This window comes from Megalobrama amblycephala, linkage group LG12 (genome assembly GCF_018812025.1).
Source record: "Megalobrama amblycephala isolate DHTTF-2021 linkage group LG12, ASM1881202v1, whole genome shotgun sequence".
Taxonomy (NCBI): domain Eukaryota; kingdom Metazoa; phylum Chordata; class Actinopteri; order Cypriniformes; family Xenocyprididae; genus Megalobrama; species Megalobrama amblycephala.
The window spans coordinates 33,397,052-33,412,741 of NC_063055.1; the positions used below are offsets into that span (position 1 = coordinate 33,397,052).

Below are 15,690 nucleotides of genomic sequence, written 5' to 3' on the forward strand. Positions count from 1 at the left end.
TTCTAGGTCCGACACAGCAGGGACACAAGCTCATAATTGCTCAGAACCGGTTAATATGCATTACAAATATTTCAGGAAAAATAAACAAAAAGACTTCAAAGAATAAAGAACAGATTGGATAAATAGGTTGACTTTTCTTTTCTTTTATTTTTTCAGTGTGAACGTGGGCGTATCTGCCTGTACATACACATATAGCTCATTTAATTATTAATAAGTACATGTGGTGTGTTTACATCATAAGCGATAACAGACCCTGCAGCCAATGGAACGATCGTTTGGACTGAAATGGGCGTGACTTGTGTAAAATCGGCGTGGCCTACCATAACACCACCCTCTTTGTCTTCCATGCTGTCCGCACACGCTGTTTAGCCAGAGCACGGGTACAAGCGCCGCCCTGGATCTGTACTATCCTCTCATAACTCATAGGGGATCGGGAAAAGTTTGAAGGTAATGAAGCAAAGACTCCTTTAAATGATTACAGACTTTGCATGACTCGCTTTCGGCTATTTAAAGGGTGCAGTCGCGCGGACCCCCGTGTCCCAGTCTAGACCCTGTCGCACAATGGACAGTATCAAAAGATGCACAAATAATTTCTAAAATAAGTTATTTTGTCATATAAAACGCTGTTTGTTGCTTGCATTGATTGCTTTGCCTTAAATCATGCCTTTAAAAGCAACGTTTTTATATGAACGTTTCTTCCTTATAAGTCAAACGAGACTCGTTATAGACTGACTTAATGCATTTAGCTATTAGGATTATCATCATGAGCATGATATTGACTTTTATGCAAAAACATTGGAGTGATTGTAACAGTGGCTGGGGGACAATTGTAACACATATCACCTTCATTTGCTACTAAGTATTTTAGCTGTCAGTTACACATGTTTGAGTAGTAAACTTTAAATCAAATGTTTACATTATAATTGTAATGTGCTTTTTATCTATTCAACTACATATGTAACTGAAATACTGATGCATAATTTTACACAATTTAAAGATTAATATGTCATGTGCACACTGCACAATATAAGATACTGTATATCCCACAATACAGTAGGCCTGACTTTCCATTTGAACTGTGACAAATGGTCACAGTGTAATATTAAGTCATTACGTATGCAGTTTTTTTACATACCTCTCTCTGGACTCATGATCATACTGCCAACGTTAAGACTTTTTTTTACATAAAACTTAATTAAAAATATATTTTTAATTTTTATTTGCAGGATGATATATAATATTGTTTAAACATTTTTTTTTTGATTGTGATGTGTAAGATTGTGAATACCGTATAACTTAATATTTTTTTATAATTATCAGAATACAGTGATTTTGTGCAGTATTAAGTGATAAGCTAGTATTCCATTCTGAACATAGGCAGCATCATCAATGTAGTTTGTTTGCAATTAAAAAACTGCTCCTAGTCTAGTCTCCCATACAGACGGGTTTAGAGACGTTAAAAAAGTCAACCTAGCTCGAAGTGATCGTGTTATCTGTTTTGTTGGGTTGACTTTCTACACATGGTACAGGAAACATGGTGAACCAAAGAGCTGACATAGGTTGGCAGTCCTCTAAGAGCGACTCTAGTGGGGCCAGTAACAGTGGAGAGAGCTCCAAAGAGAGCTCCAGGTGCTCGACCCCTGTACTGGACGCCGACCGCACTGACCGGCTGCGGGACAAGATGAAACGGCGGATCGAGTCTGGGGACCACTGGTTCTCTCTAGAGTTCTTCCCACCTCGTACAACATCTGGAGCAGTCAATCTTATCTCTAGGTAGGAAAGCAAAACATTGCTGATTTACTTTACTTTTATGTTTTTGTAAATTGGTGAATCTCACCACCAGCAACAACAACAACAACAAAAAACATGTCCAGGTTATATTTTTTCCAATTTACAGGTGCATCCCAATAAATTAGAATGTCGTGGAAAATTTCATTTATTTCAGTAATTCAACTCAAATTGTGGAACTCTAAATTAAATAAATATTGTATTAAATAAATTCAGTGCACACAGACTGAAGTACTTTAAGTCTTTGGTTCTTTTAATTGTGATGATTTTGGCTCACATTTAACAAAAATCCACCAATTCACTATCTCAATAAATTAGAACAATTCATAAGATCAGTAAAAAAAAAGGATATTTTAAACAGAAATGTCAGGCTTCATTTCTATGCACTCAATACTTGGTTGGGGCTCCTTTTGCATGAATTACTGCATCAATGTGGCGTGGCATGGAGGCAATCAGCCTGTGGCACTGCTCAGGTGTAATGGAAGCCCAGGTTGCTTTGATAGTGGCCTTCAGGTCATCTGCATTGTTGGGTCTGGTGTATCTCATCTTCCTCTTGACAATACCCCATAGATTCTCTATGGGGTTCAGGTCTGATGAGTTTGATGGCCAGTCAAGCACAGTAACACCATGGTCATTGAATAGGCTTTTGGTACCTTTGGCAGTGTGGACAGGTGCCAAGTCCTGCTGGAAAATGAAATCAACATCTCCATAAAGCTTGTCAGCAGAAGGAAGCATGAAGTGCTCTAAAATTTCCTGGTAGATGGCTGCGTTGACTGTGGACTTCAGAAAACACAGTGGACCAACAACAGCAGATGACATGGCGGCCAAAATCATCACTGACTGTGGAAACTTCACACTGGACTTCAAGCAACATGGCAACATGTCTCTCCACTCTTCCTCCAGACTCTGTGACCTTGATTTTCAAATGAAATGCAAAAGAGGACTTTGGACCACTGAGCAACAGTCCAGTTCTTTTTCTCCTTAGCCCAGGTAAGACACTTCTGATGTTGTCTTTGTTTCAGAAGTGGCTTGGTATGTGGAATGTGACACTTGTAGCCCATTTCCTGAAGACTTCTGTGTGCGGTGGCTCTTGATGCACTGACTCCAGCTTCAGTCCACTCCTTTTGAAGCTCTCCTAAGTTCTTAAATCGGCTTCGCCTGACAATCTTCTCAAGCCTGCGGTCATTCCTTTCACTTGTACACCTTTTCCTACCACACTTTTTTTTTCCAGTCAATTTTCCATGAATATGCTTTGGCACAGCACTCTGCGAACAGCCAGCTCTTTCAGCAATGACCCTCTGTGGCTTACCCTCATTGTAGAGGGTCTTGATGATCATCTTCTGGACAACTGTCAAGTCAGCAGACTTCCCCATGACTGCTGTTGGGATTACTGACCTAAACCCAGTATTTATACCCTGAGAATGGTAATTTAATAGAACTTGAAATTAAATATTCTAATAATTTGAGATACTGATTTTTTTTATTATTATTATTTTGATGAGCAGCAAGCTGTAATCATCAAAATGAAAACAAAAAAGTCTGTAAATATTTTACTTTGTCTAGTAAATCTAGAATATATTTTTGAATTTAATTACAGAAAAAAAAAAACCTTTTTCATGATATTCTAATTTATTGAGATGCACCTGTATATTGTGACATATTTGAAAATCCATCCTATTTTCCTTCCAAATTCTTATTACCTTGAAGGGTTAGTTCACCCAAAAATTACCCTCATGACGTTCCACACCCGTAAGACCTTCGTTCATCTGTATGACCACTGTAGTCACATGAACAGTTTTAAATATGTCTTTAGTAGCTTTCTGGGCATTGAAAGTTGATTATCTTGCTGTCAATGGAGGCCTCACTGAGCCATCGGATTTTATCAAAAAATATCTTGATTTGTGTTCTGAAGATGAACAAAGGTCTTATGGGTGTGGAATGACATGAGGGTGAGTAATTAATGACAGAATTTTAATTTTTGGGTGAACTAACCCTTTAATGCAAAAAATAATGGTATTTGTTTAAAAAAAAATATTATTTTTGTTCTTTGTGTGTTAGATTTGACCGGATGGGTTCGGGAGGTCCTCTCTTCATTGACATCACTTGGCATCCCGCTGGAGATCCAGGCTCAGATAAAGAAACATCTTCCATGATGATAGCAAGCACAGCAGTCAATTATTGCGGCCTGGAGAGTGTCCTGCATTTGACATGCTGCAATCAGACGAAGGAGAAAATAACAGCCCATTTAAATAAAGCCAAGCGGCTAGGCCTAAAGAATATCATGGCCCTGAGAGGAGGTATGAACACAGACTCATTTGAAATCTGTAAGAGTTACTTATAGGTTCAAACAACACATTTTTACGTGCCATTTCCCCCCAAAAAAGCTAGGTTTCAAAACCTAGTAAACCGTCATGATGTCTACACATTCAACTGCCTTCTAAAACAGCATCCTTTACTGTTACGGATCCTCATAAGTGACTGACTTGAATCACTTTTGAATGGCAGCAGCAGTTTTACTGTAATGTATGTAAGATATTTGGTAACTTCTATGTTTGAACTTCTGAACACTTCAGTTCTGAGATTTAGGTATATAGCTTATAATCAACATTTCTCTCTAGTCCATCTGCCATCTTGGATTTTTTTTTTCACTGTGGTTGTCTTTGATTCTGAGTTTGCCTTCCCGATGAAGGATACATTGCATGCAGTATTACTGTAGAATTTGGCCAAAATTAGGTGTTTTAGAAAGCAGCATACTGTGGCTATTTAGTCTTTGGAGCAGTCATAATCTCAAGAGCAAACTCAATTTGACCCAAATTGTCTTTTTTTGCAGATCCTATTGGGGAAGATTGGGTGGAGGAAGATGGAGGTTTCAACTATGCTACAGACCTGGTCAAGCACATTCGCTGTGAATTTGATGACTATTTTGATATCTGTGTTGCAGGTGAGCTTTAGACAGACAAACAATTAATGGTGTTTGCTAAGGCAAATTAACATTGTTCATTGATCAAGACATTGGGTCCAGAGCCAGTAAGCACCTAGCAACCACTCAGAATACTTTACAACCACATAGCAACACCCAGTATTTTGGCAGCAAGTTGTTTTTCCAGACGTTCTAGATTTCTGGATCTAGTTGTGTGCATTTGTTTGTTGTGATTTCCACATGGAACTCAATTCACCAGCTCAAACCCCTCACAAATGTAATGACAGGTTACCCCACGGGTCACCCAGAGGCTGAGAGCTATGAAGATGACCTCAGGCACCTGAAGGAGAAGGTTGATGCTGGTGCACACTTCATCGTCACCCAGCTGTTTTTCAGGGCAGAAACATTTCTTAAATTTGTAAAAGACTGTCGGGCCATTGGCATCACCTGCCCCATTCTCCCAGGAATCTTCCCCATCCAGGTACATAAACACATAAACAAACCAATCACTGCACCTTGATGATGTGGAAGTCATCCAGTTCTCTTATCAGCCAAATACGGCAGCATAAACTGCCATATGATGTCATACCATTGGAAAAGATCAATTAAGGTCTACTACTAATGCAGCATATCAAATACTATAATAGTTAAACAGTTATTTTGTAATTTTTCTGTTTAATAATTCCTGTAAGTGACTCTTGTTAATTGTTAACTTTTAAGAATAATCTGAAAATAAATGAGACATAAAATACAGTTTAATGCAACTAGCAAAGAGTTAAACAACTATCTAATGTCCCTCTAAATAAACTCTAACCCCTGGTTTCACAGATAAGGCTTAAGGGATAGTTCACCCAAAAATAAAAATGTGATGTTTATCTGCTTACCCCCAGGGCATCCAAGATGTAGGTGACTTTGTTTCTTCAGTATGTTTGTTTCTAACACAAATGATGATTTTTAACTCCAACTGTTGCAGTCTGTCAGTCAAATAATGCATTGAAACGGTAACACCATCTATAAGAGTGAAAAAAAAACACGCACAGACAAATCCAAATTAAACCCTGTGGCTCGTGACGATACATTGAAGACACGAAACGATCGGTTTGTGCAAGAAACCGAACAGTATTTATATCATTTTTTACCTCTAAAACACCACTATGTGCAACTGTGTTCAGCATCCGGTTAGTGAGGTCAAAAAACGCGTTCTGATGACGGAAGTGATGTCTTGCGCTTTGCTTCAATGCGTGCGAGACATCACTTGCATTGTGTCAGAGTGTGTTCAGACCTCACTAACCGGATGCGCAGGGCAGCTGGACATAGTGGTGTATTAGAGGTAAAAAATGATATAAATACTGTTCGATTTCTCACACAAACCGATCGCTTCGTGTCTTAGGACATCAATGTGTCGTCACGAGCCACAGGGTTTAATTTGGATTTGTCTGTGCTTGTTTTTTTCACTCTTATAGATGGAGTTACCATTTGCATTATACCAATGCATTATACGACTGACAGACCACAACGGTTGGAGTTAAAAATCATCATTTGTGTTCTACTGAAGAAACAAAGTCACCTACATCTTGGATGCCCTGGGGGTAAGCAGATAAACATCAAATTTTCATTTTTGGGTGAACTATCCCTTTAAGCTAGTCCTAGACTAAAATGATACATTGATATTATGTGAAATTTAGGTGACTCCTGCCCTGGGCCATCAGTGCCCATCCAAAGCGCAAGGAAGAATCATTTTGTCACCAGATTTGATGTCACAATTTTATATTCTATAAAATATTGTGGAGGGTACAACATTTTAGATTTCAGTGTATTTCTCACACAAAACTATCATAAGCCTTCAGACTTTTATTGTGATTTTTGTGCATCTTAAAAACTGTAATTTCCGTTGTTTGCACAGGGGTATCACTCACTCCGTCAGCTGGTCAAACTATCCAAACTTGAAGTGCCAGAGGAGATCAAGCAGGTGATTGAGCCCATTAAAGATAACGACGCCGCCATTCGTAACTATGGCATCCAGCAGGCGGTGGAGATGTGTAAGGTTCTACTGGCCAGTGGAGAGGTCCCGGGCTTGCACTTTTACACGCTCAACAGAGAGGTGGCCACCATGGAAGTGCTCAGACAGCTGGGCTTATGGGCAGAGGATCCACGGTGAGTGGCTTTGAAATGTAACTTGATTCTAAGAAGATTCTCCTTTTTTCTTTTTCTTTTTTCCCCAAAAAGAAATTTCTATTATAGTACAGAAAATGCTGCTGGCGTTCATGGCTCAGAATCTGAATAAAAATGAGCTTTATATATGTTAATAGTTGTGTGGCGAGACGGTCAGGGGTGCGTTTCCCAAAAGCATCGTTAGCCAACTAACATCGCAAGTTCCGTCATTACTTACATAGTTCAACGATTTGGTGCACAGTTCAAACGAACATTCGCAAACTGCATCGCAAACTTGTGTGGTTGGAACGACAGCTCTCGACCTGTGGTTAGAAGCATAGTTTCTTGTTTTTATGACATGTGGACTTAATCGTTATCATGAGCAAAATAAGCAAGCTGACATTAAGTACAATGTATATCTTTTATTTCGAATATATACAAATGTCATTTATATATTTTAGTTTGTCAAGAGATTTAAAGCACCGTTTTTGGAGAGTGCGCATGTGCGTACGTGCTCTAGTCTGTAAGAACATGCATTTGATTGAATCTGGAAAAAAAGCAAAATAACTGAGGAAAATGAGAATTAGTCCTCAGATGCCATGCCTATAATTTATAGCAAAAAATCAATCATTAATTCGATCTGAAGCAGATTCATTTAAAGAAGTTATTACTCCACCATTTGCATGACCTCATTCACCAACGTGGTTGAACGACAAGTTTGTGACAAAAACAGTTTAGGGAAACAGTCCTGACTAGCTAGTTGATTTGTTCAACGATGCATCGTACTATGGTAGTGAAGTAACGAGTTACATCGTTGTATGGGAAACGCACCCCAGAGCGGGTGTGGGGTGTGAGACTGGGCTTTTCAAACATGCGGTAAAGCACATTCAGGTCTTCAGCTAGTTGTTGAATTGCCACAGTGCTGGGGGATGGTGCTTTGTAGCTGGTGATGGCTTTCAGGCCTTTCCACTCTGATGCAGGGTTGTTGGCTAAAAAACAGTTTTTTCATCTCTTTAGTATAGCTTCTCTTAGCAACTCCTATGCTCTCAGGTGATTATGGATTGTGATGGCCCTGAGTGCTGTATTGATTTTATATATCAGCAGCAGGTGTAATCAGGGTCCAGTTTAATCAAATTCAAGGCCAAAAAAAATCTTAAACATCTTAAATGGTAAAAAAAAGGTCTCATATTTCAGGTCTTATATTTGGGGATGGAAAAACAGGAATTGCGATAAGGCCTAATGGGATTATTAAACTTCAAAAGGCATGATTTAAGTAAATGTGAGTGCTGCATGTTCAGTAGCACTGTTTCGCGTTTTACAGGCTGGCAGTTTTAAAGCAGTTCTCAATCAGTGATTATAGCGATCGCTTATGATCTACTGTTGATGAAATATGACAATGTTTACTTTAAGGTGTTAAAGGGATAGTACACTAAAAAATGAAAATTTGATGTTTATCTGCTTACCCTTAGGGCATCCAGGATGTAGGTGACTTTGTTTCTTTAGTAGAACACAAATGATGATTTTTAACTCCAACTGTTGCGGTCTGTCAGTCTTATAATACATGTCAATGGGAACTCAATATATAAGATTAAAAAAAACATGCACAGACGAGTCCAAATTAAACCCTGCGGCTCGTGACAACACATTGATGTCCTAAGACACGAAATGATCTGTTTGTGCGAGAAAACGAACAGTATTTATATAATATTTTACCTCTAAAACAACACTATGTCCAGCTGCCTTGCACATTCGGTGTGTGAGGTCTAAATGCACTCTGATGCCGGAAGTGATGTCTCGCACTCATTGACATACACGCGAGAGATCACTTCCGTCATCAGAACAAGTTTTCAGACCTTACCAACCGGATGCGCAAAGCAGTTGGACCTAGTGGTGTATTAGAGGTAAAAAATGATATAAATACTTTACTTGTTTGTTTTCTCGCACAAACCGATTGTTTCATGCCTTAGGACATCAATGTGTTGTCACGAGCCGCAAGAGTTTATTTGGATTTGTCTGTGCATGTTTTTTTTTACTCTTATAGATGGAATTCCCATTGACATGCATTACACGACTGACAGACGGCAACGGTTGGAGTTAAAAATCATCATTTGTGTTCTACTGAAGAAACAAAGTCACCTACATCTTGGATACCCTGGGGGTAAGCAGATAAACATCACATTTTCATTTTTGGGTGAACTATCCCTTTAATATTGTAATTGTTGATTGTTGTAAGACTTCATATTTTATCTCAATCTTTTTGAATGAGCAACTAAAAGTAGTAAAGAACAGACATTTCAAAATAAGAGTCCTAGTGTATTTTAGTTTTTTTATCATTAAAAGTCCCACATTATGCATAAAGTCATTTTTTTCCTTATTCTATTCTTTTAATTTGGGGGGGAAAATATGGACATGTTTCTGACAGTTTTTACGATATTCACCTATTTACATTGATATTATGTGAAATTTAGGCGACCCCTGCCCTGGGCCATCAGCGCCCATCCAAAGCGTAAGGAAGAAGATGTCAGGCCAATATTCTGGGCTTCTCGACCCAAAAGCTACATCTACAGAACACAGGACTGGGATGATTTCCCCAACGGAAGATGGTACACAACATGTTTTCTCCCTCTTTTCTGGGCTTTATGTGGCTTGTTCAAGATGTAGAGAACAAAAATGTTAATTAACATGTCCGCCATTTCTTCAGGGGTAACTCCTCCTCACCAGCCTTTGGTGAGCTGACAGACTACTACCTATTCTACTTGAAGAGTAAGTCTCCTAAAGAGGCCCTGCTGCAGATGTGGGGTGAGGAACTAATGAGCGAGGAGAGTGTTTATGAAGTCTTTACCAACTACATCACGGGGGAAACCAATCGCAATGGACACAAGGTAGAGTGGTACGGCCAGTATCAGTATACAGCCATGTAGATATTCTTGTGTGGGCATGACTGATTTGTGAAGGAACACATAGTACACAAAAGCAGAGCACAGCATATTCTAAACCTGTCAAGATGGGCAAGAACTTGTTATTAAGGGTGTGTTTATTAATTGGAACGACACAAGGGAAAGTTTTTTTTTTTTTTGTGGTTGCCGAACAATGTCACAACTCATGAATATAGAATTCAACAGGTGTTTATCAGAAAACATGAATCATCCAATCTGAATTTACAGACAGAACATCTGTTTTATAATAATGGTTTTACTGTTTTGAGTCCTTTGTTTAACAATGTTAAGCAGTGGTTTTTGCACTAACCAGACTTTGGTTTGTAACATTTAATTCACTAGATAATCCAAAAAAGGGCATTTCCATATAGTTACTTAATATATAAACTACTTTTTTGGTTGAATTACCAATGAAAATGGCTGAACTGACAGTTTCCATTATGAAATTTTGATCATCCTGCCCACTCATGTCATCAGTTGAGTTATGTATGTGTATGTGCTGCAAGTTATATATAAATACTACAATTTTGCATGCATGATTGATATCTTTATGCTTTGTGTAGGTCATGTGTCTGCCATGGAACGATGACCCTCTGGCTCCAGAGACCAACCTGCTGAAGGATGAGTTGGAGAAGGTGAACCGCAGGGGTGTTCTTACCATTAACTCTCAACCCAACATTAACGGCAAAGCCTCATCCGACCCCATTGTGGGCTGGGGCCCTGCAGGGGGATACGTCTTTCAAAAGGTCAGCAAAACACTATTTAACGGTGTGGACAATGTAAAATAAGATATTTTCAAGAATGAGCGAGTTGCACTTTTCCATACAGTGAAAGTGGAACAGGGACTGGATTTGTTGAGCTCCAAAACAACTACCATAAATCTGTAATCTGTATGACTTGTGTGTAACATTCCAAGTCTTTTGATAGTTTTGTCTGAGGAACAAACTGACATTTAAGTCATTATGCTGAAAATCTTCCCTTCCACTCTAAAATTTAAAATCTCATTTGCTTTTAGTTTAATTCAAAACATTAAACCATGTTTCATTGCAATCACACTTTTAAGGTTATTGTCATTAACTAAAACTGAAACCATAAAAAAAAAAATTTGTTACTGGAAATAAAGTAAATGTGAACTGAAGTAAAATAGAATATATATAAAAAACATGTTTTATTTTGGTTATTTGCCAAGGTAACTTTTACAATACTAAAGTAACATTGTCATTCATGTGACGTGAAATAACCAGAGATGATGATGTAAATGATATCACCCCTTGTGCAGTGTACCATGTTTTAATGTGCAGATATTTATTTGGTTCCTTGCACAAAGCTATCATATGACTTCAGAGTATATTTTTGAATATAGCACACAAAAAAATCATGTGGACTACTTTTTGGACTCTGATAATCTTTTGTGATTTCTAACAGAAAGAAAGTCATAAGAGGTTTAGAAAGATTATCTCACAATTGCATGTTTTAAAGTCAGAATTGCAAGATATAAACTCACAATTTTGGAAAAAAAAAAAGTCAGAATTGCGAGTTTATATCTTGCCATTTTGACTATATTTCTCAGAATTGCAAGTTTTTATATTCTGCAATTGTGATTTTATAACACGCAATTGCGAGTTCATATGCAATTCTGAGAATTGCAAGATGTAAACTCGCAATTGTGAGGGAAAAAAAGTCAGAATTGTGAGATTTTTTTTATTCAGTGGTGGAAACAAGCTTTCATAATTATCGTTATCTAACACTAAATCCATACAGGTTTTTTATCAGGTCTAGTTATGCTTGTGAAACTGTGGGAACTGTACACTCGGTGATTTGTGGGTTTATTTTTGGGGTTTGTTTTATTTTAGGTGCTTTTGGAATTGGCTGACTTTTTTGGAAATAGTTCTTTCAGCATGTTTATTTTTACCTCTTGAAATCAACAGGCATATTTGGAGTTTTTCACATCAAGTGAAAATGTTACTGCACTTTTGCAAGTGCTGAAGAAATATGAACCTCGTGTGAACTACCATATAGTCAACGTTCAGGTAAATCACTTGTACCCCTACATGATCCATATTACATTATGTAATCTCCAATTTTTAATATTGACATTTTGTAGTATTTTCTATTCTTTTTAGGGTAGGAATATCACAAATGCCCCTGACATGCAGCCCAACGCTGTGACATGGGGAATTTTCCCAGGCAGAGAGATCGTTCAGCCCACCGTGGTGGATCCAGTCAGCTTTATGTACTGGAAGGTGATGATTCGTCCACCTAGTAACCATCTTTTAACACCCTAGAACCACCTTGCAATGCAAATTTCACATTGCTTTTAAACAGATTTGATCCTAAATAAGGTGTTTAAATGGCTTGCTTATCCATGTGTGACACTTCCAAAACCCTCATTGACCTCACATATTCACACTGCCCCAGTTTAGACAACCTTAGCACTCTTACAGACACACTCACCATTATTGTCTCAGTGATAAGAGCGATTCTGTGCTATAGTAAAAGATAAAATAGACTAGAAACTGAGCTCAGTTCTGTCTGTTCCCGCAGGACGAGGCTTTCGCACTGTGGATTGAACAATGGGCAAAGCTGTATGAGGACGAATCGCCCTCACGCATGATCATTCAGTACATCCACGACAACTACTTCCTCGTCAATCTTGTGGACAACGACTTCCCGCTGGACAGCTGCCTGTGGCAAGTGATTGAAGACATGTTTGTGCTCCTGGACTCTCCTCAAGTAACTCAGGATGAGGGAAGTGAATTGTAGCATCACAGAACTCAAAAAGTCTGCATGCGCTGCTATTTGATCCAGAGACCTCTCAACGCACACACAGAGTACTTTACTGTAATGACACAGTATTTTTAGTCATTTTCAGCGTTGAATTTGTCATCACAGTCAATATATAGGGAAAATTATGCCAAATGTAGCACTACACAAGATGATTTGCCTTAATCTTTAAATGGACTTGAGTTGGCTGTTTTGAGTGCCATTTTCTTATATTTTTAACCTAGGTTTTTAACTATTTATAGATGGTGTTTTGGATACTGCATATGGTCAATATATGATTGTAAAAGCAAGGAACTCTTGTAAGTCAGGTCAAATGTGTGGACACAAATACAGTATTTGGCTACTGTATTTCACTTATAGGAAATAGGTGGATCCTATGTCAAAAAGGTTATTTTCCTGCTAAATTCAAGAGAAAATAACAAGTAATTTTTGTTTGAAGGGTTTGTTCACCCAAAAATTCCAACCATAAGACTTGTGTTCATCTTTAAAATGCAAATTAAAATATTTTTAATATTCTCTCATCATTTTTGCCCATCCATTAAAAGTCCAAGCAACCAAAATCTTCAAGCTTTCAAGTAATTCATAAGGATCTAGTTGTGTAATCCAAGACTTCTGAAGAAATACAATCACTTCACATTACAGATCTGATCAACACGCATACACTGAGCACATCAAATATGGTCAACAGAAGCTCAAATGTGCATGTTTAATGCATGAGAACCAGTGAAGTTTGTTCTCACGTGTCAAGCAAGCACATTTGATCTTCAGCAAAACAATGAGGTTTGTTCTTGTGCATCAAGCAAGTATGGCCATCGACCAGATGTGCTATATGTATATGCGTTGATCAATGTTTTTATCTGAATAAAAGATAAATCTGTTCATCATATAAAAGCGATCAAGCCTCTTCATAAGACTCATTAAAATTTTGATGTCAATGTAGAGTACTTTTTAAAGTTTGAAAATTGTGGTTGCATAAACATCCAATTGATGGAAAAAAAGTGATGAGAGTATATTAAAAAAATTGTTGATAAATGAAAGTCATGGGTTTGAAATGACATGACATAAATGCTGATCATTCATTTTTTGGGTGAACTATCCCTTTAAAGATTTAAGAGTTTTTTTTCCATGACAATTAAGAACATTTTCACTCTAGATACTCATTACCATATTGCAACTGGATGTTATACTTTTGATGTTCATTACTGTAGTAAAAAAAAAAAAAACTACTACCATGATATATAAATAATTTACAATTGAATTTGTATAGAATTTTTGCCATATTACGGCAATGAGAATTGGGAGTGAACATGTTAAATTGTACAAAGCTCTGCACATGACAAGCGGACAAAAATATATATTATGCCCATTAATTAACAATTCGTTCCCACGACTTACTAATGCATCAGCATGTTTTACTAATTCATTCCCTCATTTTAAGTAAACTGTCTGCACGCTATAATAATTTGTTTCCTTGTTTTATTAAAGTTTTTGAAATGAGGGAACGAATTAGTACAATGCGGCCTCAATTTACTAAAATGAGAGAACAAGTTATTATATCAGGTGCTCATTGTAGTAAAACGAGGGAACAAATTATATTGTACGCACAATTTACTTAAAACGAGGGAACAAATTAGTAAATTGTGGCCATGTTTTACTAAAATGAGAGAATGAATTCTTAATTCATGGCCACGATATATAAGGCCTATATTTTTGTCTGCATGTCATGTGCGGGGATCCTTATAATTGTAATGAAAATAATGGGAATTTTTTTTTTAAATAAGACCTGCCTGGATTTAGATTATTTGTGAGATTCCCTCATAGTCTTCTACTGTCGTGTGTGAAGTAATACTAGTGGAGTTATTGGTTTGTGACAGTAGTGATCTGTGAATCACTTTTGAATCTTTGTTTTCCCTATTTGGCCTCTTTTTTTTTTTTTAACCATTTGAGAAGTATGATCATTTCTGTGCTGCCAAAAGAAAACTCAATAAACTTGTGCTCCTCCCCCTGTGCAAACTTGTCCAAGTTTGACATTATCACTGATAATGATTTGTTTGCCTGTGATTCACGTTTTATATTTGGAGTTCACCTATATCTCAAAGTCCATGCCACTGTTGGAAGCTTTGTTGATAATGGTGAAGATTTGGAAGAGGATGAAGGATTCGGTGCGCTGCCATCAGCAGATGTTATGTTAAACATGAAGGCATGCACACATTTCAATTCATGTGCGTTGTCTTATCTCATAGTAAGATAAAACATGACACCTGTTGGAACGAAGCCAACAGCACGAGCTTGACCAGGCCTGAGCAAATGTCATTGCTTAAACATAGTTATTAGACATGTTCATTTTTATGTGCATTTGTTTTTCAGCATTTCTCATTGGTGCCGTTTGTGTTTTGAATGTCTCTTTTTCCCTGTATATGGGTAAATCAATTAAATTTCTGGGTATTTTTTTTAAGCTAGTATGCATATTCAAACATTTTTAAGTTTTTAGTTTATTTAGCTATTACACTCATATTCCGCAACAAATATTTCCAGTAAAGATTTCTTCTCAAAACTTAATATTTTAAAATGAACAAACAAGCATGAGTAATGAGTCATGACTAATTACAATCAGTTATTTTTTGCAACGGGTTTCCCACTTTTATAGAAAACCTGCAAACATCAGGTTATTTTTAAACTGTGATTTGCAGGCCTGTAAATAGGCTATCGTGGAAAATAAAGTAAATAAAATCATGGAAAATTCTACAGCAAATACTGGCTACACTTTATTTTAAGGTGTCCTTGTTACATTGTAATTATACAATTAAATACTGGGTAATATTAATGAACAATATGTTCTTACTATAGGGTTAGGTTTTGATTTAGGGTTAGTTTCTTGTAATTATGCACAATTCACTGTTAATACTATAGTAATGTAACATGTATAACAAAAAGACTAAAATAGTGTTACCCAAATACATTTTTTTTTTACTAGTTATACTTTGCTCTGAAATATTTCAATGGCTAGTTCACCGAGAAATAAAAATTCTGTCATCATTTACTCGCCCTCAAGTTGTTTTAAAATTGTATGAGTTTCTTTGTTCTGCTCAACACAGAAGACATTTTGAAGAA

The 15,690-nt window shown here is 37.2% G+C and overlaps 1 protein-coding gene across 1 annotated transcript; it reads left to right on the plus strand.

Annotated features, from left to right (window-relative positions):
• The first annotated feature begins 268 nt into the window (after positions 1 to 268).
• On the plus strand, positions 269 to 14,588 carry mthfr (methylenetetrahydrofolate reductase (NAD(P)H)). Its single transcript, XM_048210742.1, has 12 exons — positions 269 to 447; positions 1,530 to 1,773; positions 3,847 to 4,085; positions 4,619 to 4,729; positions 4,996 to 5,189; positions 6,612 to 6,862; positions 9,328 to 9,462; positions 9,561 to 9,741; positions 10,359 to 10,541; positions 11,724 to 11,825; positions 11,919 to 12,038; positions 12,340 to 14,588. Exons 2-12 carry the CDS (start codon positions 1,535 to 1,537, stop codon positions 12,556 to 12,558), a joined length of 1,974 nt encoding a protein of 657 aa, XP_048066699.1. The 5' UTR covers positions 269 to 447; positions 1,530 to 1,534; the 3' UTR covers positions 12,559 to 14,588.
• The last annotated feature ends 1,102 nt before the right edge of the window (positions 14,589 to 15,690 follow it).